The sequence below is a fragment of the Balaenoptera acutorostrata genome, chromosome 5 (assembly GCF_949987535.1).
Source record: "Balaenoptera acutorostrata chromosome 5, mBalAcu1.1, whole genome shotgun sequence".
Classification (NCBI taxonomy): domain Eukaryota; kingdom Metazoa; phylum Chordata; class Mammalia; order Artiodactyla; family Balaenopteridae; genus Balaenoptera; species Balaenoptera acutorostrata.
This window is the reverse complement of record NC_080068.1, coordinates 113,011,087-113,038,633: the sequence shown is the minus strand read 5'-3', so window position 1 is coordinate 113,038,633 and position 27,547 is coordinate 113,011,087. Positions and strand designations below refer to the sequence as shown.

General features: G+C 37.0%; 1 protein-coding gene across 1 annotated transcript in view; it reads left to right on the top strand.

Annotated features, from left to right (window-relative positions):
* Window positions 1-27,547, top strand: part of COL25A1 (collagen type XXV alpha 1 chain) — a 481,522-nt gene that overhangs the window by 447,573 nt on the left and 6,402 nt on the right. The window contains exons 27-36 of the mRNA XM_007191014.3: window positions 699-779; window positions 1,633-1,695; window positions 2,327-2,377; window positions 4,441-4,467; window positions 12,215-12,268; window positions 17,780-17,833; window positions 19,314-19,340; window positions 20,309-20,362; window positions 24,423-24,500; window positions 26,340-26,378. Coding sequence (XP_007191076.1) covers window positions 699-779; window positions 1,633-1,695; window positions 2,327-2,377; window positions 4,441-4,467; window positions 12,215-12,268; window positions 17,780-17,833; window positions 19,314-19,340; window positions 20,309-20,362; window positions 24,423-24,500; window positions 26,340-26,378 — 528 coding nt within the window. The remainder of the gene's footprint in view (window positions 1-698; window positions 780-1,632; window positions 1,696-2,326; window positions 2,378-4,440; window positions 4,468-12,214; window positions 12,269-17,779; window positions 17,834-19,313; window positions 19,341-20,308; window positions 20,363-24,422; window positions 24,501-26,339; window positions 26,379-27,547) is intronic.

Genomic DNA, 27,547 nt, shown 5'->3' with positions numbered 1-27,547 from the left:
TATACATTAATTTCAGTATTAGTATCACAAAATTCCTATTTTTTTTCATTCAAAATACACATATATCTATTTCCTCACTGTAAAAAGAGAATAAAAATCACATCCTGGATCACCTCATAGAGATGTCACGAGAACAAAATAAGAACACTGGAAAAGTGGAAGTATTTCTAAGCATTAATTGAGCGTTAGTGTATAGTGAATGATCTACCTGTCTGTAGATGGGACCATTGAAAACTGTTGGTGATTGGAACCTCTGCCTGCATTTAATGGGAATAGAGGGATATAATGAGTGCAGATGTGAAAAATTTATTTGGACCTTTGTTACTATAACACTAGGTCCTGCTTCAAAATGTATATTGTGCATTAAACCCATTAATTTGTTTTCAGGACTGGTGATATAGAATTAGCTGCCAGGTAAAAATGTGGAATCAGGAGAAATGATGTCAACACTTACATTCCTGCTTTTCATACTTAAATGGCCTAAGTAATAGAATTTAATCTCTTCCATTACAAGAGGAAATAGTATTGATTCAATGTAGAAGGTTGCTGTAAGAGATAACTCTACCTAAAAATGAAAATCAGAATCATTTCAGCCTGAGGCCCATCTACTGGCAAAAGTAATCTGGAATTCTGTTTTCCCTATTATGTAACCATCCATGGTCAGTATGATTCTTAAGTGCAAACCATATCATTTGTAGGGACTCAAAGGTTCAAAGGGAGACATGGGGGACCCAGGTATGCCAGGTGAAAAAGGAGGAATTGGACTTCCTGGATTACCGGTATGTTTATATTTTTAAAGATGTATTCATATTAAGATAAAGTAAATAATCAGAAAATAGTTGTACTATTAGCTGCAGTCTCATCTAATGGTTCATTTAATATTTTTATTTTTAAATATTTGAAGTGTTTTTGGTTAATTACTACAACTAAGGCTCTAGAAGAAATTTTAAAGCATCTAACCAAATGAATTATAAAATAAACCTTTATGCTTTCCTGAATTATTTTCACTAGAACATAGTAAAATAAATAGAGTTGGTCATTAATGTAGGATGTGACTGATCATTTTTAAATAAACAATAATTTTAAAAAACTAAAAAATACAAAATAATTAAAAGACAAATTACTCTGGAAGTGTTCTCCTTGTGTTACAATATTATGAGATGGTGTTTTTATGGTTTCCCCCATAATTTTTACTGAGAATCTGGAGAGGGAAATGTAGAAAAATGTGGGGAACAAAATGTAGAAAACCTCACTGCCCTAGATCATTTTTTAAAACAAGGAAATGTGTAAATAAGTGTCAGTGAAAACGAAGTTAAAGGACTGCTATTTTAAGTCAGCACCACCATTAAAAATATAACAGTTATAATTGGATATATTTAGCAATGTATAAGTTTAACCAATCAAGCAGAACTTAGTTTCATTCACTTTATAATTTATTTCACATATCACGCACAATCCTAGGGATTTGAGGAAGCTTGCTGTTTAGCTTGAGGCTAAAATGCAAGGGGATAAATCCTTCTCTTACATTATCATGTGCATGATATTATAAAAATTTCAAGAGGATGATGGATTTGGGGAGAAGATTCAGCTGTTCCTTACTTGACCAGCTCAACTCTTAATGGTTATTTGTAGGGTGCCAATGGAATGAAAGGAGAAAAAGGAGACTCGGGATTGCCAGGTCCTCAGGGTCCTTCCGTAAGTCCATGGGGGCTGAACTTCCATGGTTCCCAAAAAACTCTGAAATGGGCCAATTATTCACCGACTTCAACCTGTGCCAGATGGTTTATCAACAGTAGAAAGGCCATGAACCTCTTGGTCTGTCAAACTGTAGAAGAAATATCTGTCAGCCTTGTACAGCGAGAGACAAAAGTGTCTCAGAGGTCTGAGTTAGAAGCGATTTTTCAGAGGGCTATCTAATCCCGAGGAGAAAATCAATGGTTTTCCCAGGACGCTTTTGGGTAGAGCTCTGTGAATGTAGAACCTATGTTCTTTTTTTCTCCAGAGCCTTGTTGTTGCTTAGTGAAATATTTGAGAGTTTAATAGTAGTTGTAGCATTATAGCATTTATTGGTAATCAGTTGCTTCCTTTTCTTTTAATGTACTTTTGATTTATTCTGGCTTTTGTAGAACAACTGTATTTTTTTTAAGTTTTTTTTATTCTCACAAAGGAATTTCTAAATGTAGAGAATCAAATGCATCACTTCTTCCAGTATCCTTCTTCCTCTGCAACCATTAATGGCCTTAGCAGAAGCCCAGCATGAGATTCAAGCCTAACTGCCTTATCTAAATGAAGTAACCAAATTCATGTTTATTTTTCGGACATGCAGATCATAGGCCCACCAGGCCCACCAGGTCCCCATGGCCCACCAGGCCCCATGGTAAGTTTCCCTTCTCTCCAAAATATAATCATTTGTTTAAGAGCATGCTACCAGAGGAAACGTGAGCGCACCCCTCAAAACAGCCAGCTTGTATGTTGTACTACTCTCTGTGGAATGGACAAAAAATAGGAGGTGCTTTTCCGATTTTACAGTGTTGTCTTTCACTCTCCCAAGCACATCTGTTGGAAAGAGATAGGGTAGTTTTGTGATAGGAAAGTTGAATAAACAGATTTGGCAAGCTTTACTCCACTCTTAGGGTATGAACATTGGAAAATCATTTTAACCAACCACTGTTCTAGGCCATTAATAGCGTAACAAGATTAATAATTGTAGCCATTAATGAATGTTTCTAACCAACTTTGAGGATTGAGACCCTTTAATGAAATGTTCAATAAGAACATTTATAAAATAATATGATAAAAATTGTCTCACTTCCACAGATGGTACATATTGTTGGATCTTTTTCTTTTCACTTTTACATACTTCTGTAAATACAGTGTTTACTGCAAGTATCCCTCAGTGACCAGTGGAGACAATGACTGTGTCCTCATAGAACTTATGTTCAGTGAGGAAGGTAGCCATTAAACCAGCATAATTCTCCAAATGTCTACCTAATGACAGTTCTGTTAAGGCTAGAACTAGAAGGCAGAATGCTTCAAATGCTTTTGACTGGGATAGGTTGGGAACAAGTCAGGCAGTCTCTAAGGTCACATTTGTCTCGTCAGTGTCCCGATAAACCATATGTCTTCAATCACAGAGATTAAATAAACTGTCGGTCAATCTCTCCTCCTGTTGTGCTCCAACAAAGAACATCATTGGAATGATCTAAACCACAGAGCGTAGCCCCAGACCCAGTCATCTATGTCTTACTAAGTGCCGTTTCTATTTCATACCACAAAACAATTATAATTAACCTGATTTTCTTAAAACTAAACAGTGCTTTAAGAATCAAGCAAATGGCATACTTTTGGCTTTTTTTAATACTCCCGCCACTTTAAGTTAGAAAATTAAATTTGAAAATGCTATATCCATTCATATCATAAAATTAATTAGTTTAAAGGAATTGAAAACCATTTCTAAAATGAAATAAGAATACTTGATAAAATGGCCATTTCCTGAAAATGTTTATCCATAACGTATCCAAAGGGAAAATATTATTCCAATGTAGACATATGTAACAAATATCTATGTATTGCTTGCTTAAAAAAAAAAAACTTTTTCCTACTGTTGTATGATTTTGCTGATGAGTATTTAAATACTCTTGTCTCCAAATAGTTCATTTAAATGACTTGAAAGTTTAAAGCAACCCACAGTAATCTTTAGTTAATTTAGGTTGACTAATTAGTCTCTATACTTAGATTTGCCACAAAATACAGGGGAAAAGCCCTGATCCATGAATGTGTTGTGACTTCCTTCCACTGGTAAATAATTGTTACAAGAGCCTTGAATAATTCATCTTTGTAAAAATGAATGCATTCTAAATAATAATGTTTAGCACGCCTGTACTAGAATCCTTTTCTTAGCCTTAAAGAAATGATGCAACAGGGTTCCAAACTTGACTGTCATCTCCTCATTTTCTTGCTCCTTTAGATTTCTTAAAACCTCGGGTCTAGGGCAGTTAGTAATTGAAAAGGTCTCCTCTTCACTGGTACTTAAAGTTCAAAACTTTTTTTAGCAAATTTTAAACTCATAAGGTATCTCACATATTCCACCTAGATTTTTTTTAAATAGGGATTTGAAAAATAGAAGTAGTGTGGGTTCACAAACACTTTTTTCTGTTTTTTTTTTTTTCTTCCATATAACCCTGGCAGATTCCCCCCTCCCTCTCACAGGTATTTAGCAGAAAGAATTGCTATTAATGAATTTCCTATTACAGAGCAATCCAAGAGCTAGAAGGAACTTTCACTAGGTATTAACATCCACTGGCCTTCCTCTAGCTATAGCTCAAACAAGAAGAATCTTGTTATACATCTCTTTTGTTACTTTATATAATAGTTAATAGTCACTTCTGCTGGGGAAAAGTGAATCAATTCTTAATTAAAAGCTGTGTTTTCCATTTTCAGGGACCCCATGGACTTCCTGGACCAAAGGTAATCCAACAAATCCCTTGAATATTTGATGGCTGTTCCATTGTTAATCGTGGGAAGCATGACAGAAGCATGTCTGTCCTGTCTTATTTATTTGTCAAGTAATGTTGATAATCTTTAAGCCTTTAAGTATCCAGATGTTTAAATTTCACAACAATGAATGACTTACAACAAATTTAAGTGAAATCACCTAGAGATGAATTAGTCCTCATTTTTCCTTTTTCCTTGTCACTATGTAAGTTTCTTAAGTTACTAATCATAATACACTCAAAATCAACATTCTAAAAGGAAAAAAAAAAAGTGAATCTGATGAGATTCTCAGACTAGTCCAGATGCTCTTTCTTAGTATGGTATCTTTAGTTGTATATTCAGATGTTGTTAGTTGATACTTCTTGCTTGTCATATAGCAGTACTGCATCTAAATGCTTTAATTATCCAGCATCTTAATTTTGTACTCCCCCAGAGGTCACTAGTCTAGAATGAGGTGAGGTATATCAAGTATGCTATACTGAGGAGAAGGTTACATCACATACACGTATTCTATACTCTGAATTAACAAGAGAACAATGGAGAATATCCCTTCCTTATCAGAATTATTGCAGTTTGTATTGTGAAGATGGATGAAGGTGCATTCTTTGCCTTTGTGTAGACCGAGAAGACACCTTGGAGGATTAAAATGAGCCCTGAAAGACATGCTTCTTCTTTCAGTGAGCATATGTGATGAGGACGTATGTTCTAACCTCAGCTTTGCCACTGACAGGCTGTGTCACCTTGGGGAGATTATTTACCCTCTCTAATCCTTCATTTACTCAACTAGGTAACTTACCTCAGAGTGTTGTGATGATTTAATGAGGTATGATTATAGAACACTTCGCAGAATATGCGGTGCAGCTGTTAATAAACACCCAATAAACGTCAGTTGTTATTGTAATCTTGTGTTTTGATGCTTTGTTCTGAACAGAAAAATTCAGCTAGTCCTCAAGGCTGCTTGAGAAAAGGTTCAATGACTCTTGAAAGCTCCGCAGTAGTGAGTTGATGCATTGAAATGGAGAGGGGGTGAGGGGACACATAAATGCAGTGTTGGCACTAAGAATCAGAAAGCCTAGAGGCAGCCCACCCTCTCCTCTGAGCACTCCCGCTGACCACCCAGCTTTAGGGGTGGCAGAGGGATTGGTCTGACTCCAGAAACCTGAGTTTCCTTTTCGAGATGAAGCAGGTGACTCACCCAAGAAAGGAAAGGGTTCGTGCCTCTTTATTCTTCTTAGAATACCTTACCTTCTGATAAGGCCAGTGATTGACAGTGCCTCAGTGGCGTGGATTATAGTTTAGGGTAAGAACATTTTTGTTGGGGTCAAAAGAGAGCTTATCTATCAGCTCTGTGGTCTAGGTACTTATCTAGCCTTCTTGGGCCTCTTTCCTCACACTGGACTAAATAATATTTCCTTCTGTTGACTTCTGTTTGGATTTTAAGGTACCACTGAAGACCAAATTAATTGTAATGACTCAGGCCAAAGCCACCAAGATTGAGTTTTTAATTCTATGAGTGATTCAGTTACCCCATCACCATTACATTAATAGATGCCCAAGATCCTTTTGATATCTACAAGGCAATGATTCACTTTGCCTACACTTAACTTCAATTGTTATTTAAATCATAGATTTCAGAGAATTATAAAGTTGAAAACATCTCATAGATTACCTGTGCTAGTTCCTTGATTTTATAGATAATAAACTATAGGCTCAGGAGATTTAGGTTATTTGCTCTAAATTACACTGCCAATTAAATGACAGATCTGGGACTAGAATTTAGGTTCAGAGTTGAAATTTGAAATTTTTGCCCCAGAATTTGATTGTTTAAACTTACCTTCTCAGTTAACACCCATTCCTATCAATGCATGATTCCTCACCAAAGAACTTCGTAGCCTACCAAGGCTGCCCTGCCTATTCATCATCTTAAGATCACTTGCTGAATGAAAGTCCACACACATGCAAAGCCCTGAATCTCAAGTTTAGACCAGTTAACTGCAGTTGACTACTGAGCCTTGGCTTTAATCTCACATTGACTCTAGCTCTGGGACGTTCCCAGGATCACACTTTACCAGCCATAGAACATTTGGCTTTCCTACAGTGGCAGCATTGCAAACTTCCTTTCCTCAGAACTGCCAAACTCCATTAGGTCATGCCAATGTGTTTATTATTTTGTGACCCCTTTGAAAGTTCAAATATATAGCATGGTTCCACGGATGACTCTAGCTCACTGTTTCCTAGAATTTCCTGAGGAGAAGAATCACCTAGGAGACATTAAAAATACCATTCCTGTGCTGCTATGGTCCAGGTGGTGCCCTGGACTCTTTAACAAGTACTGCACTGATCTGCACCATCAAGCAAAAACCTGGGAAATACTGCCCAGATTAATAATCCCTCCTGCCATGTAAGCATAACGTCTCCCCTCTCCCACCTCCACCACTTAAGACTCTATAGGGCATTTAAAACTGAAATCATCTTCCTTCCACAAGTCTTTCAAGATTTTCTTGATGAAATTAATATCTGTACTTAAAAGCTGAAAAGGGAACAGGTCAGAATTTTATTTCTAACATGCTGCTGCTGATAGAAAATAGTGTATTACATTCTTAGGTTTTTAAAAACAGAGTCAAGAGAATCTATCACTTATCATGGCTTTTGTATTGTCACCTTAAGTTAAATTCTAACCTACTTTATTCTAAGATTGGACAGACAGTTAGTAAAGCCACATATAAGTTCTGTGATCTTCACATTCTCTTCTAGGATTGGCTCTTTGTTGTCTATTCTATTGATTAATCCATGTAGGGACCTGACTTGCAATGTCAGTGAATGAGGATTCACCAAATGACATTACTTTAAAAGTCAGTTGTTACATTTTTAGCTCATTCCCCTGGGCAATATGCTTAAAGGCTTAAAATATTCATATATGTAACACTGTCCTGCATATTCCAGTTTTCCATTCCAGCAGAGTGAGTCTTTCCTGCTCAGCCTCCTTCAGTATCCTCCACTCTGATTGTCTTTGATTTACTTGGTCAGAACAATGTAGCATAACACCAATTTCCTTGAGGTAAAACTGAAAAATTCGAAGCTCAGACATACGCATTTTGATTGTAAGGAGCACACTTTCTCAGGAGTTCTGCTTCCTAGAATATTATTTAATTGTCAATTTCAGTTTGTTCATTCTTAAAATTTTTTAAATTATTTTTGAACTGATGCAAGACAAATCTAGCCTGACTCTGCTGTTACCTAAAACTGGGATCTGCAACCATTTCAGAGACTGGCTCTCTTCTCTCGAAGTTGAAACACCCATGATAGCAACCAAAATCGGCATTTGCTTTTGCATTTAGGGTGAACCAGGGTTAAATGGTGTTAAAGGATTGAAGGGTGAACCAGGTCAAAAGGGTGACAGAGGACCCCTTGGTCTTCCAGTAAGTAAAGAAAACTTTCCATTTCAGTGCAAATCTCAGACTTTTCTTTCTACCCTAAGTAAGAACTCCGGTTTACTCAGTGACCATCTTATGGCTGAGATTTCTGTAACTGGAAAACATACTGTGTTCGCGCAGAGCTCGGCCCAGTTTTGTTTTCTCTGACGTCTGCTCTTGTGTCAGAGGAAGACCCCGTAACAAACAATGCCATAAATGTTCTGTCGTTCAATTACATACATGCCAACCTTCCTCTTTTAAGGCTGACAATTCTTCTCCCATCACCCTCCCCTTTAAAAAATTATTATGCGGATTATTTCATAATTTCTCCCAAATGGTTTTATTATTTAGTGTAGTGTCAAATCCTCCCTCAATTTTTATTTTTTCTTCTTCGATACCAAACACCATAGCCCCCTGTTGGTGGCAGGTATGCAATTGGCCATTGCTGAAGGCGTGAGGTCAGTGCCATGGCTCCTTACATTAATCAATCATACTGTGGTCTAAATGTTGTATGTTGTTTGCGCTGGAAATGTCCTCTTACGAGGTTCTTGTGGCAATAATGGAGAGTATGGAAGAAGTATTTTGCAGTTATTTAGAGATTTTTATTTTTAATGAAAAGGAGATTTCCACCTTTCATGCACTTTATGCTAGTCTTCTTTCCACAACAACTAAAAAGATATTTTTAAATGATTATTAAATATGAGGGGTTTTTTTTTTTTTTTTTTTTTTTGGCTGCACTGTGCAGCATGCGGGATCTTAGCTCCCTGACCAGGGATCGAACCTGTGTCCCCTGCAGTGGAAGAGCAGAGTCCTAACCACTGGACCGCCAGGGAATTCCTAAATATGAGTTTTAGTTTCAAGCTTTTCATATGCTGTCTATTCAGTGAATGCAGATAAAAGTCAGTAAAGAACATTATAGATTACATTATTAAAATATGACATAAAATTGGTAATAGAAAATAGTTTATACACGTCTCCATAAAAAAATTGGTGACTATTTATTTTTCCCACAAGTACTGTATTCTAAGTACTAAAGTATTCCTCTTGATAGCCGATGCCTTACATAGATCAGGCAAGTAGTAGATGCTTAATATGTATTCATTTATTGAATGATGTAAGCCTCATATTAGAGTATAGGTTAAATCATACCAATTAGATCATGCCACAGGTATAAAACCTAAAACCTGTATAACATAGGTGAGTCATTAATTCACATTCCAGGTAAATATAATATTATATTATCAGTGCCAAAATTGTATCATCCCCCTATTTATTTTTAAATTTTATAATAATGGTGACTCTGAAGAAAGTATCAAAAAGCAAAAGAAAGTTTGGATTTCTATTTTATTTAAACCCTCAATCTGATTTCTTTAAAGTTTGCCCTAATTTCAAATCTAGGACTAGTGGTCATTTTTATGTAACATTTAGCCAAAAGGTTTACATATGCTAGCATTAAGCAAATGATAGCACACATATTTTTTTTTAATTTTAATCATTGCTAAGTAAATTGAATTTTGCAGTTATAATCTGACTCACAATAGGATTGTACAGAAGGAATTGTAAAATAAAAAACGAAAATTACTCCCCAAAATGTATGATATAGCATCATTTGTAGAGTTTGCAGCTGGAATAAATTTTTTTTCTTCCATTTTGTATTATTAACTACATCTGAAGCATAAAATGGGGAAATAGTTCTGCAACCTTGCCAAGAGATGTATAGAACTAGTGCATTGTCTTTCTTAAATACTCCTTGATCAAATCAACATTTTTAAAGGACTATAAATAAACATTTGAGTTTTGAGATACAAAAGCCATACCAAAAAAGTAATTGTGCTTATAATTGAAACAAGCATTGAAAATGTCATCTTTTAGTCATACGTTATGCATAGCCTAGAGTTGAAGGGAAAGAAAAGCATGCACTGCCTGAGAACAACATTCAATTTTTAAAGCATTTCCCATTCAGACTTTGATGCTTGATTATTTGAAGTGAGCTGAGGAATAATGTTGTTTGGGACAGTTATTTCTTTCTGGACTCATGAAATTTTTCTGGCTTTTTCCTGTTCCTAGAAGTCCCTCTAGTGGTGACTAATGTGAACACAGTAAGAACAATCCAGAAAACAATGAGTATCGTCTGTGTAAAATCCAGTCACCCTGACATGTTAAAATTCTGCATTTGTTATTCATAAATGCTATTTTAACAAGTAAAACTAGAGCTGTTTTCTTCTCCTCTGAAATTCTAACTTGATTGATTATTATAATGAGCCCTTTCCTAGAAGATTGGCCGTTATTTTTTTTTCAGAACCAAAAGAAATATATTGTGAATGGCACAGTCTTTAGAAAATTAATTTCATATGGAAATTAGCAACCCAGACTGTTACTGGTAACTATTTTAAAGCCCACTTTATAAACCTCATTCACTTGATTTCTAAGTAAGAATTTATCAAATGGAAATGTCATAAAAATGCCATCATCTGTGGGGTGTTTATTGTCACATGGTTTTTTTTTTAACTAACAATTTGTAGCAATGTGATATTCATCCCAGAACCCTGTGACTGCGTATTATGTTGTTGAAGTGTTACATTTGTTCATCAGTACCTCATACTAATCTCTGTTCTTGTCATTCGTGTTACACCCACCAACCCTGCTACCAACCAAATCACACAGGGAGCATCTGGCTTAGACGGAAAGCCAGGATCCCGGGTGAGTCAGCGCCTCAACTTGCTCCAACATGTTTTGTGGCTAGGAGTTTTATGCTTCAGGACAGACTCCCATCAAATGATGAGGGGTACATAGGACTGGAGCAGGACAAAGTGGACAAAGATAGTGGCAGAAAAGGGAAAGGTAGACAAAGCCTGGGTTGCAGCCTTGTTTGTCGTACAGCCTAAACTGCAGAACATCTTTCTGAAGCCTGGGTTCAAGTCTGGATAACTTGTGACGTGGGAAGAATGACCAATCTAATTGGCTTCGTTGTCGTAGAATCCCAGACAGATTTTTCCGTAACCAATGAACACTTCCTGCAATTCCATGGGAGGGGCCCTCTGAAGGAATCAAAATCATGGGAATTTATTTTAACTTGCTTTTCCTTTTATGTTTATGTCCATATTAGAAATGTAACTTCTTCTTTGGAACTAACTTTCAAATCTCGGTTCATTGAAATGACTTGTCTGTCTTCTGTCATTTTGTCTCTTTTCTATGGTTCTTAACAGCTCCATCTCTTAAATTTCAGCTACAGGTCCTCAATATTTAGAAGTCTTCTGAAGATGAACTTTGAGTTCAGGCAGTAAGAAAAAGATCAAACTGATGTTGATAATTCACCAACATTAGAATGAGTTTAAAACCCTGAATTATTTCATATCACAAGACTCATAGAATAAACAAGAATAGTAAAACAGAAATAGGAATACTAAAAAAGTTGTGCTAGAATAGTTTCTATGTTTACAAATATCATAATAAATTCATTGCAAATCTAGGCATAGTCTTCCTGAAGATGAGCAAATATACCTGAAGTCCTTGCTACATTTTTAAGAATCAAAAAGAATTCTAAGCTCTTCAATTCTAAAAACCTGTTTCAGGCAGTCATTATTTTCACTGGACCTCAGTGTTCCTATATTCATCCAAGTATTATATCATCTGCCACAGAAATCCTAACCCTGAACCAGGAGGCCAGAGGGCAATTATGCCATTAAATCATCCAGCTGCCTGGTTTGTGCCTTATAAGCCCAGTGACTTGAGCCACTGCAACAGAACCTATAGGAATAATTCCTTCTTTCTAAGCCCCCTGCTGCTTCCAACAGAAATGAAGAAAGTTTGAACAGTTAAACACTGTTCTCATTTATTTAAGTTTTTTTTTTTTACTTGTATAACTATTCGAGCCTCTTAAACAGCTGAAAACAAGACTTCAGAGCATTTGTGGCCAAGAGGAGTAGGGGTAACTGTAGGGGCAGAGAATGGATGTGAAGAAGAGGTGATGTGAAGCAAAAACAATTAATTTTTTCTTAAGATTTTGGGGGCAAAGTGAAGATGTTCCATTTAGTCAGGGAGGAAATACATAATTAAATATGATATACAGTATTTTGTGTGAGCCTTTCATTGAAATATGCAGTTATATAATTCATCCCTTTTGCATGAGTTTCTTGAAAACTACTGGCCTGAAAGAATCAAGCATAAAGCAGTTTGAAAGGAGATGTGTTGTCTTACTGACATTCTAAGGCATCATTCACCCAGGAAAAGTCCAGGATAAATTATAACTGCTTTTCTTACAGCCCTTGGGATATGTCTCATATTATATTATTTTTATCTTTTTTTAGGGTACAGATGGCCCTATGGGACCCCATGGCCCTGCAGGTCCCAAAGGAGAAAGAGTAAGTTGCTCCTGAGGTAATTAAGCTGTGACCTAAGGAAAGCACAGAGTGTGGCTTTTCCATTTCAGTTGATCTGAGCTGTTCATTTCCCAGAAGAAATAAAGGGCCATCTAATAGTGAATGGAAATAGATGCCATCTTAAGTTCTATTCAGAGTCCTCATGCTGAGAGAATGACAGAGTATTAGAATATGCCTGCCTTAACAACAACAAAAAAACAATGCATACATTTTCATAGCTAAAGTAAATAGCTCAGACCATTCCTTCTTAACCCCTAAGGAAGATGTCTTCATTTGGCCTTAATCCAAAAGTTAATGTCAATAGGTCTAAAAATTCCAGGACTACATATTCTGGTTGATAATCTTTTATATAAAGCTACTGTATTCATTCAGAATAAGTTATAACTTTTCTAAAGGGAAATTACAAAACCTAAGTATTCTCTGCACAGTTACACATGCTCTTTTTTTTAGCAAAAGAATAGCCTTTCTTTAACCATAAGGAAATAATTTTAGTGCATTATAAAACAAAAACCTTCCACTAACCTCTCTATTGCTAAGCCATGTTTCCATATCTTTGGGAGGAAAAAAGACACTCAGAGTGGAAGATAAACATCTGACACAAAAAAAATGTACTACAGCATCAGCAGCTGGTCATCTGTCTGGAACGTCTCTCCCTCTTTCTCTGTTTTTCTTCCACTTTTTCTTTTCCTCACCTTGAAAAACTTAGAAGGTTTTTTTGTATCTGAGTAGAATTGTGTCCTCAATTTCCCCACCATCCAGGATAGGATGTAAAGAAAGTATCCTAATGGTGAAGACTTCAAAATGTTGGAATGATTCATTGTGCAACTTTGTGGTCTTTTAAAACTAGATAGAGTTTCATCAGTCTGGGATAATTTGCTTTAAAATAGAGGGCCACATAGTGATTTCTTTGGCATACATCCCCATCCCATAATTCCATGTCCTATAAAGTGAATTCACTTATTCAGTAAGTATTTATCACATTAAGATGTACAAAACACAATGTACTCCTAGTGTGAAATGAAAACGCTCCCCTCCCATTTATGAAGTCTGTTTTGCTAATTGTTCTAATGAATTGCATAATAATAATTGATTCATCATCCTATAACCTTTTATTAATACACTGTATATATTTACTCAGTACTGTGAAGGAAGCAGCTATTTTCCGTGATCTAGAAGAGTTTACAATCTAATTGCAGAGGAAAAAAATGTCTGCAAGGAATAACTAGATAATGAGGCCTAAGTGAATACAAATAGTACATGCTGTGCATTCAGCCATGAGGAAGGCTGGCTTTACCCAAGAATGCTTCTAGGAAGAGGTGAGTCCTAAAGGAAATAAATCATCTGAATTTATTTCTAAGGTCAAACCAAAGACTTACAAAGATCATCTTAATTAAAAAGATTTAAAAGCTCAGAGCCTCATGCTGCTGGTGCATTCAAGCATTGTATCAAGAAATCCAGTACATGGACTAAAAATGGAGCAGCAAATCTCAAGTAGTCTAGTGGCAGAAGGCCCTGGGACTCAAGAGGGTTTACCGTTTGGTAAATCAGCTGTTACTTCCGAGAGCTCCGCAGTGTCACAAGAGTATCAGGTCTCAGCGCTGGGGTAGAATTCACCAGGAGAGCAAATGAAATGGCTAAGAATTTGTGAAGGCATAGTTTAAGTCAAATGGTGTGCAGTGTAAAGTGTTACACTTGTATTTACTCAGCATGTTAACTATCTTAACTGGATCAGATATCAGTACTCTCTCCAAGTGCCCCTCTCCCTAAGTGCTAAACTAGAGTGTGATTCTCAAAGTTAATTGATGGAGATGCCATCTGGACTCTCTTGAAAAAGTTTCAAATTTTAAAGAGGCAGGAATCAAGAAAGGGGTTCATTCTATATTTTAAAGAGGCAGAAATCAAGAAGGGGGTTCATTCTAGAATAATTCCTCAGTGTAGACATGCAAATTAAAGATCCTGAATGACATGAGACCAGCCTAAAAGAAACGAGGCATTTGACAGACAGTGTTAATTCAAGAATTGTCAAATACATGACCGGCAGCATTAGTAGTCAGCTCTTCAGAGCACCTGCTCGTCCTACCTTCAGCTGATTTCTTCATCTTGGCCTTGTAACCACTAAGGAACTCCGTAGAGTGTGTTAAATTTGAGAGGTTCAAAGTTCTTTTGGAATGAATTAATCCAGGAAAAGATGTTGCACGTTCAAGGCCCTGTGTTAATATTTCATTCCTAAAAGTTTTCAAGCTGAAACCATTAAGCTGCTTTTGGCTCCAAGTGACAGAACCCCAACTCAAAATGGCTTAAACAATAAAGAAATTTATAGTTTTGTGTGGCAAAATAGTCAAAGGAGGAACTCTAGGCTTTGCTTCTATGCACTTTCCAAGAGCTGGCTTTGTCTTCTGACCACAGGCAAGCTGGTTGCAGTGGTTGCAGACCTCCCTCTGGCGAGGCATCGGCAGATAGCAAACATAGGGACTGTCTTCTCCTGTATCCTCCTTAGCTGTGAGGAAACCGTCCCCAAAGCTTCCCAGCCACTTCCCCTGACACTTCATTGACCAGGATTGGGTCATATGTCCACTTCTGAAGCAGTCACTGGGAGTGAGATGGAATTGTCATTATTAGCTTAAAGTAAGTATTTGGGGTAGGCAATTCTGCAAGAGGAGCTCCACAGCTTTAGTGACAGCTGAATTCAAATCAGCCATGGTATGTTCATTTTAAAAACAAAATAAAGCTGAAGTACTCAATCAGAGGAGGAAGAAGAGAGTAGGTATATCAAAATAATCTGTGGAGATATTTCAAACCAGAGCTACTCTAATCCATTGAGTTTTTACGAATTAGACCAACTCCAGGTTACATGAACCTTCCTTCTAAATCCCCACCTCCCATTTACACACGCACGCACACACACACACCATTACCAACACCACCACCACTTAAAAAATCATAAATAACACTGCCAGATCAAACTGAAAGAACTTTATTTTGAATTAGTGCTCTTTGGGTTGCCAAGCCCTTTTCATTAAAAACAAGACCTCTAACTGTACGATAATAATGAGAGCTTCTTTTTATGGACATATTATTTGGCAACATATAATTTCATATTTTGTAATCACACTTAATCTTCAGGAAAATTCTTGCAGAATATGTATTACTCTTCTTATTTTACAGCCAATGAAACACAGGCACAGAAAGGTTAAGAAAGTTACCCAAGGCCACACATCCAGTCAGTGCCAGAACTGGAATTCAAATTTAAATCTGTTTCATGTCAAAGCCTGGCCACTTTACTGCATGCAATTCCTGCTCTTTCAGTAATAAACATAAAGTAATAATGAGTAAAAGTGCAATAAGCTTTTATCATATTTATTCCCCAAAATCTCCCTATACTCTATGTGCCTCTAAGTGACAGTGCTAATTAGCACCAACAACCCCTAAGTTTAAATTAAAGAAGAATGTTGACAGTGACTTGAAATTTGCTCACATGGGAATTTGGAGTGTAGAGAAACACAGAGTAATACTTGGATCTGCATGCACAGTTATCAGCTGAACTTGACCTTTTACCCCTGGAAGAGATTTGCTACCGTTAAACTTCTTCAGGGGTGTGATAAAAGAAGGTAACATTTTCTTTTGGCCCCTCACATAAACATCGTCATTCTCCTGAAGTTTCCATATTAAATATTGACAGTTTCATTTTGGAGGTGGCAGCAGAAGAAAACACTACTTGAAATGCAGACATCTCTTTTTTTATTATCACAATTTCATATTCCTGGGGCCACCTCCAATTACACTTATTTTTATAAGCATTCAAGATTATCGTTTAACGAATCAACCAACAAAGGATTAATCTCCAAAATATATAAGCAGCTCATGCAGCTCAATATTAAAAAAACAACCCAATCCAAAAATGGGCAGAAGATCTAAATAGACATTTCTCCAAAGAAGACTTACAGATGGCCAAGAAGCACCTGAAAAGCTGCTCAACATCACTAATTATTAGAGAAATGCAAATCAAAACTACAATGAGGTGTCACCTCACACCAGTTAGAATGGGCATCATCAGAAAATCTACAAACAACAAATGCTGGAGAGGGTGTGGAGAAAAGAGAACCCTCTTGAACTGTTGGTGGGAATGTAAATTGATACAGCCAGGCACTATGGAGAACAGTATGGAGGTTCCTTAAAAAACTAAAAATAGAATTCCCATATGATCCAGCAATCCCACTACTGGGCATATACCCTGAGAAAACCATAATTCAAAAAGACACATGCACCCCAGTGTTCATTGCAGCACTATTTACAATAGCCAGGTCATGGAAGCAACCTAAATGCCCATCGACAGATGAATGGATAAAGAAGATGTGGTACATAAATACCATGGAATATTACTCAGCCATAAAAAGGAACGAAATTGGGTCATTTGTAGAGACGTGGATGGATCTAGAGGCCGTCATACAGAGTGAAGTAAGTCAGAAAGAGAAAAACAAATATCGTATATTAGCGCATATATGTGGAACCTAGAAAAATGGTACAGATGAACCGGTTTGCAGGGCAGAAATAGAGACACAGAGGTAGAGAACAAACGTATGGACACCAAGGGGGGACAGTGGCGGGGGGGAGGGGGTGGTGGTGGTGGTGGGATGAACTGGGAGATTGGGATTAACATATATACACCAATATGTATAAAATAGATAACTAGTAAGAACATGCTGTATAATAAAATAAATTTTAAAAACAGATTATCGTTTAAGCTGAGACAAGCTCTGCTACTTAAATAGGTACATGGAGAGAGAGTGATGAGGTAGTAAATTCCTACCTTACCAGGCACTGAGTAGAAAGCATAAAAGTTTTTAAACCCTCTTTTTCAGAAAGGAAGCAAAAGCATGCATGATTGTGTTGATTTGACTTGATTCATGAATTCTGCAAATATTTACTGATGCGCCTGACACTGTTGTAAGCCGTGGGCATGCAGCAGGGAAAGAAGCCAGGGCCCTGGCGCCCTAACGTGCAGATTCTAGCGAGGGGCTCAGCAGAGAACAGACAGGTTAGAGCGTGGCTATGTCTCCTGGTGTATGAGCACCGTGAAGTAAAATACAGCTCAGGTAAGGGCAGGGGCAGTCAAGGAGGAAGGGCTTGCTGAAGAGACATTTGGTAGGGGGAAAAAGAATTTTCTTATTACGTTTTTGAAACAGTAGTAACCTAAAATAATTAGTAACAAATACACATTTCACAGCAAGGCCAAAGAAACCCAAGCAGCGCACCCTAGATATGCAAGTCCTTTTACACCGCTGGGCACACAGTCCTTCTTTCAAAGGTGATTCTGTAAAATATGCTAACATGGATTTCTTTTGCTGTATCACTGGCAGCGGCCCTGAAAGAGCCTGACTCTTTGGAATTTTGATAGAATGATACTTCTAATAGAGGCTTTAGCCACAGGCCATCAGGGAAAGTGTGTGAATATAGGCGCTTGTTTATGACTTGCGCTTTCACCTTTCATTATAGGGTGAAAAAGGAGCTATGGGAGAGCCGGGACCCCGAGGGCCGTATGGTCTTCCCGTGAGTTCTCTCGTCTCGCGATGGTGTTTCCCTTCAGCATGTATAGATGACCTGTCCCTGGCGTGGTTAACCCTCCCCTCGTGGGGAGACTAATCCCATCAGAGGAGCAAAGAACAGTCCACTAATTCTCTTCAACGCCAATGTAACTGGGTACTTCAGAGAGAGGTCATATTTGTGTCGTGTTCTTACACTCACGTACAGACACCCACACGCTTCATCAGATTGAGAGGATCAGAGGTTGTCCATGAGATGGGCAGTGCTAACCTGAAAGGGGGCTTTTGACTGTCAGATAACCCCTCCCTGGGCCATCTGACCAGACCCATAATCGGCCCTTCCTTGGGAGGTCATTGTACCAGAAGTGGGTGTGGAAGCTTAATTTAAAAAACTCTCTTCAGACTTCATCTGTTCTCATATATTACTTACAAAAACTGCTCTTGCTAATAAAAGGTATTTCTCAAATTGGTGTTTACGATGACTTTGATGTTTCTGACCTTTCTAAATTACCGTGATGACAAGTGATCTTAAGAACAGAGAAGGCTGATAGTGTTCTATCTTCTGAAAATTCTCAATTACACCCACTTCAAATTGAGGGCCTCGGGTTTGCTTCCGAATATTATCTTTGGGATAATTGTAAATGACTTGATGGGGTAGAGTAGGACTACAGTAGAAGCATATACTGTTGTCTCAAGGTTTTTAACCCCTATGTATTTTCCACATACCTTGTACTTTCTAGTTTTTATGAATTGAAATAATAAGCTCAAACCATGATTACTTGAGTGCTAAAAGAGATGCTGATTTTGAAATAGATTTCGAAATCCAATTGGTGGAATCAAAGCAACTTCTCAGCAACTTTTAGGTGGATTTGTTGTGTGACCCTGGTCAGTGCCCTGAAAATCTGCTCCACAGGGCTGAATGGATCATCCTTGCACAGCAGTATTATATTCCTTCTATAATAGGGGATTTTTAATTTACAAACAGTTTTTAAGCTGTGATCTTCACACCCGCAATATTTATAGACAAGGTGTACGTCTAACCAAATTAAAATTGTATTTAACAATAAACAGTTTTCACATTCTTTACAGACTTATGAGCTAACTACTAAGTTGTCAAACTAAAGTAGCATAGATTTGCTTATTCTGTTAGTGCTGGTGTGTTTTTAAATCAACTAAACAGTATTTTTGCGTTTGACTTACTCTTAGATTGATAACTTGAATACCAAGCATTAAACTTCAGCAAAATATCAGACTATTTAACCTGATATATAATGAAACATTTTCATGACCCTTACCTGCAACATTAGCAGTCACTTCACTTGATTTAGTGAAAGAAATTTGTGTTACTAATCAATAGAGAATCTTTTCCAGATTTCTGAATTAGTTGTTTTTATACTAGTGTTGTATGTCCGGGCAGCCTTAAATAGAATAATAACCTATTCGTGAAACTTAGGAACACTAATGTAACTACTATGATTCTTTGGCAGGGGAAAGATGGAGAGCCTGGTCTTGATGTAAGTAATACCTACAATAAACATCTTCCCATTATAATAGATGCTGATGGTCTCCATCATCAATAACAGCAAGAATACTTCTAATTTTTTTCTGTGCACATAGTTATGCATACAGCATATATTGCTGTGCGTGTAGACAGCAATATGAAATACACCACTAGGGTTGGCATGAGATAGACATAAAAGCAAAAAGCATACTTATCTAGTATGAAATTAATAACTGACAGTTGATAGAGGCACTTCAAAATACTTTCCCAAATTAGAGACACTCAACATGAGTGGTTAAATTACTTATTTTAAAATATGCATAAAATCGAAGTATGTTTCACATGCTACCCTTAGGGAATGGTATGTTTATTCTCAAAGCTATTATGCAGTATTTTTCTTTTTAGCATAAAGTCCCTATATATCTTATAGTAACATAATTCTATAAAAATAGAGAATGTCAAAAGTCAATCCCTCCTAAAATGATTACTGCTCATCCTGTATTATGTGAATAATAGCAGTAGCAAAAAGTAATAATAGTTACTCTTTATTGGGCACCAGTTGTGTGCAGACATCATTCTGGTACTTTATATATATCATCACATTTAATGCTCACACCAGCAGATGTGTAGTATTGATAGATATTAACCTCATTTTATGGTCAAAGGACTAAAATGGTGAAGAAAGTTTGCCCGCAGTCACACAAATCAGAGAACTTGCCAGGATTCAAACTAGGATCCTGATATTCTCTCCACTATACATTTCTTTGGAGAAAAAGCAAGAAACCTTTTGTTTACAGATACTTGAGATGTTAGGAAACTGTTATTTCTAAGTGCCACTTTACCCATCTAAGTTTTGAGATTTGAGGGCATGCCATGTTTCTTTATATTTGCGTTCAGAAACATGAATTCTTAAGGTTTTTTCAATATGGTGTTGCCACAGTTATACCAATAGATCTTTTTGGTTTGCTTTTTATCCTATAGGGTTTCCCTGGTCCACGAGGCGAGAAGGGTGATCTAGGAGAAAAGGGGGAAAAGGTGACCTCTCCAGCCTAGCATGTGCCTGTTTGATTTTTCTGCTTCTGTCTGCTTTGCTGTTCAACCTGTGCGATTCTTTCATACGTCTAATCTTTCTCCATCCTGTGCTCCAAAAACACTCTGATGTCTGATCTGAGGAAACAGATCTTCACAGAGGAATAAAGAAGGCTACACTGCAAGAAATAGGGGCACTGTTAGCACAGAAGAAAAGAATTATAATCCCCAGATATCTGGGCTACAATCTTTGGACTACCTGACACCAATTAATTGAAAGATGAAGTTTTCAGGGGTTTTTGAAAATGGGGGTGGGGGGAGGCATTTATGACATTAAGTAAAATTAAATAGCACAAATCTGCAACAGTCTTCTGGCAGAGCTCAGCTAACCCTGTAAAGCCAACATCTCATTTATCTTCACAACATTCCCAGTAGAGACAGAAGATATGTCCTGTATCTTGATTTTTTTTTGATTGGAAAGTGGAAGGCAAGCAGTATGCCCGATAAACCCAATGAGTCCATTATGCGGGGACCAGGACTTGTTGCCTTCGGACGCTGTAGGTATTTTTAAGTGAAGATATTGGTGTATGTTATGAGATTGACATTTAGGTCCTATCTCAAGACCGTCAGCTCCAGGGGATAAGGACCCAACATCAAGCAAAATGGTTTTATGTCTGGAAGGAAAATGTGGATTATGGATTTTTTAAACCACTTTTTCTTCTTTAAAGAATAGTTTTTTTATACTGGACACAGCTGAAAAAGGGAAAAAAGTTTTTAAAACCTCAGCACCTCAATAGAATAATGAAAATCTTAAAGTGGCTGAAATGGTACCTTCATAATTCAGATTTAAACCAATTCTATTTCTCAGATTAATTTATATCCTACTCTACCTACCACACTATCTTCAAAACCCTATAAATTCTCTTTAACAGTGAAGTTCATAGCTGTTGAAAAGCAAGGCCAAATGAGAGTTGCCAAAAAAAAAAAAAGGATATTAAGCCTGCTGTGTATTCCTTGGGCATTACTTAGCTTCCCATTGCTAGGAAAGCTCATGTGAGTTGTTATATGAAAGCACCACCATCATCATTGTCAATATCGTCACATTTATTGAACACTTATTATGTTTTTCCAAGAGCCTTACATAAAAGAAGTCTTTTAATCCTCATAACAACACCCTAAATTTGGTGCTTTTATTGTCCCCATTTCATAGACAAGGAAACTGAGGCATAAAAAAAGTTCTTTTATTCTGAATTGTAAATTCTAACTGTAAAATATACGCGTTTTGAGATAAATTGCACATGCAGTCTTTTAGCCCAAGGTGTCTCTGTGTGCTTTCAAGGTTATAGGCATTTATTTTATATTTACCGAATGGGTTGTATGAGTCAAAAACCTTATTCACTCAAAAGTATGTCACCATTATGAAGATATTCATTCTAATGATCTTTTAAACAAAGAAGAAATTACTGGTATTATAACTTATGAAAACCTAAAGCTACAAATTTAATCTTCAGAATAATGTTAATCACCCATACAAAAATATTTCCATATTTCAGATTCCATAATTAGAAGTTTTATATTTAGGGAAATTAGATACAAATGTGAATACTTTTTGTATATCATTCTTTGACATGGGAGACAAGAATTAGCAAGAGCCCTTATGTGTTCATACCCACAAAGACAGATAGTTACAAAACTATGCTGATTAATAATAACACTGACACATTATCCTCTGTAAAATAGTGTCTGTTTTCCATAAAGCTTGAGGTTTACTAAAATATTACTGAAAAACGATTCCCAGAGCCTGTTAAAGTCAACATTCATATGACAACACTTTCCGTTGAGTGATTAATCTGAGTTGATTAACCAATCAAAAAATGAATTGAGTCCAAAATTAATAATACCCATCTGGTGTCAGTCAGGCCTATGTGAAGAAGAGTCCACTCCCTCCCAAATAAGTTTAAATCAATTTTACGTCACGGCAATGATGTTACTTGCTGAGAAAGAATGTTGATTCATCTTGCACGAGTAAGCAGTTTACTCCCGAAAGCTCCTCCCATCTTACTTCTTATCACACCTGCTCTCGTTTCATTTCACCCTGGCATCTCGGGTCTTTGTTTTTGATCATGATCAACTAAACCACACAGAAGTTCTCTCTTTCCCCGATATTAGAGAAACCCAAATGGCTTTGATTCTGAGCCTTCTGATGCAATGTTTTTGGCACACAGGAGATAAATGTGGAGCTTTCACTCACACAGAAAGAATGCATTAATTTGAGTGCATATCTCATCTATATCTGTTATGTATATGTCTTTGAATATTCATGTTGTTTCGCTTCTGAAATTATTCAGACATTGTATCTGCCATCCTGATTGCAGAATGAATACACTAATTTAAATATGTATTGCATAGTATTTTGTATTCTGTATTGCACCAGCTTCTTGTCTATAAATATGCAGAGATATTTATGTTAATGTGAAACAGCTGAGGTGCATTCCTTACTTCTCCTCCTTTTGCCTCCTTTCCTTAATTCCTCCATCCCTGTGATCCATGCAGATTTCCACAACCTTTACCTTGATTCCTAAATACTAATTTCCATGGCTACATTCCCACTCTGTAATTATCCTGCCTACCTCATTTTTAGCATTAGCTCAACTGAATCCAAACTGCTTTTCCTCTCTTGAACAGAATTTTTTTGTTTGTTTTTTTGGCTTTTGTTACCTTGTGAGCAAGCTGGAAACCCATTTACCATTGTGAACACCTGGCATGAGACCAATAACAGTGAATTAAAGAACATCTTTGAGTTTATAAACAAGTCTGTTTCTCCAAGTGGCATTGCTGAGAAATCTTAGCACTTTTAAAATTTGTTTATCTGACTTACTAAGGAAAGTATTTGCTTTTAGTTTCCTTACAAAGAATGTTAAAAGAAAGAGTATATTTTTAACACACTGAATATGTTTAAATGAGAACCAACTACAAAAAATAATGTCAGAAAGTTGGATTCATTTCAAAAAGATAGAAGCTGCCAATATTTTTTCCTTTTCCTCTGGCTCAATATAGCTTTTATCTGTTATAGGATTAGAAAAAAATCAAGTTGGCAGGTACTGAAAATTGGGTGAAGTCTCTGAACTTCACTGCCACTGACTGGATTCAATACAGTTGGTATCTGTCATCTTCACCAAAGCGGTGGCGGGAACACCTCATTCACAAGGACCACGGCACTGGGGTCTAAGTCAGCACTGATCCTCCTTTCTGATGTGTCAGCCTTCAAGTTCTTCTTTCATCTTGTTGAATCTTTTTAATAAAATCCTGTACATCACTGCCCGGAATCCACTGCCACTCTAGAAGTCTGTTATTTTTCATAATATCATGCCTTACCTAAACCAGAAAACAGTGGTAAATGCCCTTCCAGACTTTTATTGGCTAAACCATCTTTTGAATCACCGTTACTCCCCCCCCCAAATAAAACCTGTCTTATTGAAACCCTTGTATCCACAGGGGGAAAAGGGAAAGAAAGGCAAAAAGGGGCCTAAAGGGGAGAAAGGAGAACAGGGTGCTCCTGGATTAGATGCACCCTGCCCGTTGGTATGTCTGACTCATGCAACCGTCTCCAGATGTCACATGCGGAGGCGAAGCTGGGAGAGGAGCAAACTGGAGGGACCGCACCAGCGGGGGTTCTGACTGGCGCCTTTTAACGTAGACTTTAAGGTCCCAGAAACATCGATATCAGGTGGTCAGTGTGTCCCACCCCTTGTCTCTGGCCACCAGCTGTGCCTGGTTTCTCAGCACTCGAGTACTGATGTGCATCCGGGGCGTGAATGCAGGCTCGGAGGAGGAACCAGTGCGCCTCCGTCCTGCTCCGGAGAGCAGGTCCCCGTTCCCAGACAAGCCCTAGTTGTAGGACCACACCAAGCTCTGTTTTATTTTGTCCAGCGTCACTGGACGTTACCTTGCCCTTCAGAGTTGCTCCTCTCCCAGCCTTTTGTTATTGTGGTTATTTCATTAGCAGAAGTTGTGCTTACGTGATTTCTTCTGTTTAGTAACGTTATGAGTTAATCTTTACAAACAGGGATTCCGTGGCGTTAAGGGGGAAAAAGGGGAGCCAGGCCAGCCTGGCCTGGATGGGCTGGACGCCCCTTGCCAATTGGTACAGTATTTCTCTTTCCTACCGCCCTGCATGCAGTCCCTTTGTTTATTACATATTCATCTCTCTCAGTGTAAAGTGGCACTTCTGGAGCAAGCTTTACACGATAAACACGCTACATGCATGTGCATGAATCGCTCCTTCAGTGACTCTGCAGAGTGAAAAGAACATGCACGCATTTCAATCAGTGACTGCAAATGAACCTCCTGACATTGTTCTCACAACTGACACGGCGGCCACGTCTGTGTTCGGGGAAATGTCAATTTATCTAATAACCATTTCAAGATGACATGAAAAGTGCATAAAAATCTTCTATGTAAAGGTACAACTAGGTTATAACTTTGGGTTTTACCCCTAAAGTTAGCTTTTTTTTTTTTTTTTCCTTAAAAGAAATAAAGGCATTTTTGCCTCTTTCACTAAATTTCTGTCAGGCTGTAAATAAGACCAAACCTACATAGTTAAGCTTCTGTGGTCAAGACTTAACCAATTCAAAGGAATGCTGTTAAGAGACCGTAGGGGAGAAAACCAAACTTCTCTGACCTTCTAAAGATAATAGTCTGCAGCCCAAACCCTCTTCTTTGTCACATAACCTTTTCAATTTAATGGTCCCTCCTTTTGAAACTCACTTTCCTAAAGTAGACAGATCTCCCCTACCTCCATTGGCATGTCAAAATCCTTATACTAAAATCTAAAATTCTACCGGGTGATCCTTCTCCTTGTACCAATCTGGCATTACCGATATTTTTCCCAAATATCTTATAAAGTTATTTCAAGGTGTTGGTTTTTTTTTTTTTTACATTTAAAAAGAAAGTGTATGCAAATTTTCTGAGGTGTAAAGGAAAACTTTTTATGACTGTGTTGATGGTTATACTTGGTCTGCATGTTCTTATATTATTCTTAAATACTAAGCATGATTCTTTAAAGATAAATTTGTTTCTCAAGTCTTTTAAGAGATTGTATTGTAGAAGAAAATTTTATTCAGTCAATAATTGCAATTAGAAAATGTCAATATGATATGCCCAGTCTTTGATTTTGTTTGCTTGGTATTAACAATAAATAGTATTTTACAGTCATTTTGTTGGGGGAAAACACAAGCATGCTTCATAATATATCAACTCTTCCTGCCTTATTTATATCATTTGTATCTGAAGAGTGCTTACCCTTTAAGTGAAAATAAATTTTGCAACATTTAAGAATCCCTTGTTTATTCAGAATTTGTTAATTGGCTTCTGAAGAATTTTAATTTAAAAATTGAGAAAGACTATGGATAACATTTTACTATAAAGATATAGACTGGCTGCCTGTCTTTTAATTCAGTCAATTTAATGTTTTACTCTATCTGCTTTAAATACAGAAAAGTTGAAAGATACTCCATATGGAGAGCTATAAACTTCAGATAGAAATGGTTCACCACTGATTACTCATCATTATCATGCATTCAACCATAGAACATAGTGACCAGGAAGAGAAGTTATTTCCATTAATTGAATAAAGATAATTATAAAATGCGTTCTAATGAAATTAAGAGAAATAGTACAGATTTATTATCTAGAGATATAACTAAGTAGACCACTAGGTTTTACAAATTATTATTCAAAGTTAAGTATAAATCTTTCTATATTTTATTTATTTGAAAAATGTGTACTCACTTTGGAAAACATTCGAATTTTCTTCCTTTTAACTAATGTTGGGTAATATCTTGGGAGTTGATTAGTAAAAGATGCCTATGACTAAAGCCATCTAACAGGTAGATATTCATTTTTAAGCCTCTGTGCATATTAATTATGAAGTATGATCACTTTCGTGGAACCTGAGGAATTCTTATTCTTCTTTTTAAAATAGGGGCCAGATGGATTACCCATGCCTGGCTGTTGGCAAAAGGTAGGCTTTACGGAATTATTTCTAAAAGAAGCACTGTCCCTTTCTCTTTACCTGGCCTAGCCTTTTCCATTTAGAACAGATTTTTTGAATTTGACATTGCTGAAAGGTGTTTGGGTATTAAAAAGCAAAAGATCCCATCTCTAGAATATCTTTTGATGGTGTTTGCTGCTGATTTCTTCCTAAACTGATGAGTAAAAATAATTCCTGGCAAACACTGTAATTTGGAACCTTCCCTATTTAATCTTTTCTTCAGAATGGAAAGGGGCAGTGCATCTTGACAATGGTTTGCTTGTCTCAAGCTCCTTTTCCTCCTACTGTTTAAAATTATTCTTAATTGTGATTCTTTTTCTGTTTATACTCTGTTACTTAGGCAAATATGCAAATACATGGTAGAACCCTGTCAATATTAGTCACAAAGCTGAGAAAGCAGAAAATGTAAGCATAATTTTCTTCGATGATGTCTTGATTTATTTAGGAGAATCTGGTTATATTTACGTTGGTGTCCTTGACGATATCATTTTGCTCTAGCCTCTACATGTGGCCACCCATAGTCACTGTGTATGTATTCAGCAGAGAAGGGAAATTATTCTTCATAGAGGACCTTCTTGTACAAAGGCTGTGTGATAAGCCCTTTCGTATAGGATTTCATATTAATCCTCGTAATAACCCTATAGTGTAGTATTATCGTGAATGATGCCAGTGAGGAAAGTAAAATTCAGAGAAGTTAAGTAACTTCCAAGGACACAGAGCTAGTATGTAACAGAACTAGAAGTAGACAATGGAAAGCAATGGCAGAACTTTAAGGAGGGAAGAGATCTGTATGCTCTGTGCCTTTCAGAGAATACCCGACCTTTACACAGTAACGGTGCACACCTAATTATAAAGGACTGTGCATATGCTACCTAAGGTTAAAGGAATTCTACTGATGTGAAAATGAGCCAGAGGGAAGTATACATGCTCTTTCATCATTTTGAAATTTTTTTCTCTAACACCTGTGGCTTCTTTGGTCATTTTTGATAGGCTTTGCTTCATTGGCAAACCTACAGCAAAACTATGTAGGATTGCAAAAAGATGAGGAGAGACTTATTTTCCTCTCATCTCATCAACTCCATTTGTGAGGAGATCCTGTGAAACTCACTCTCTTGCTTAACTACTTTCACCCCACTTGG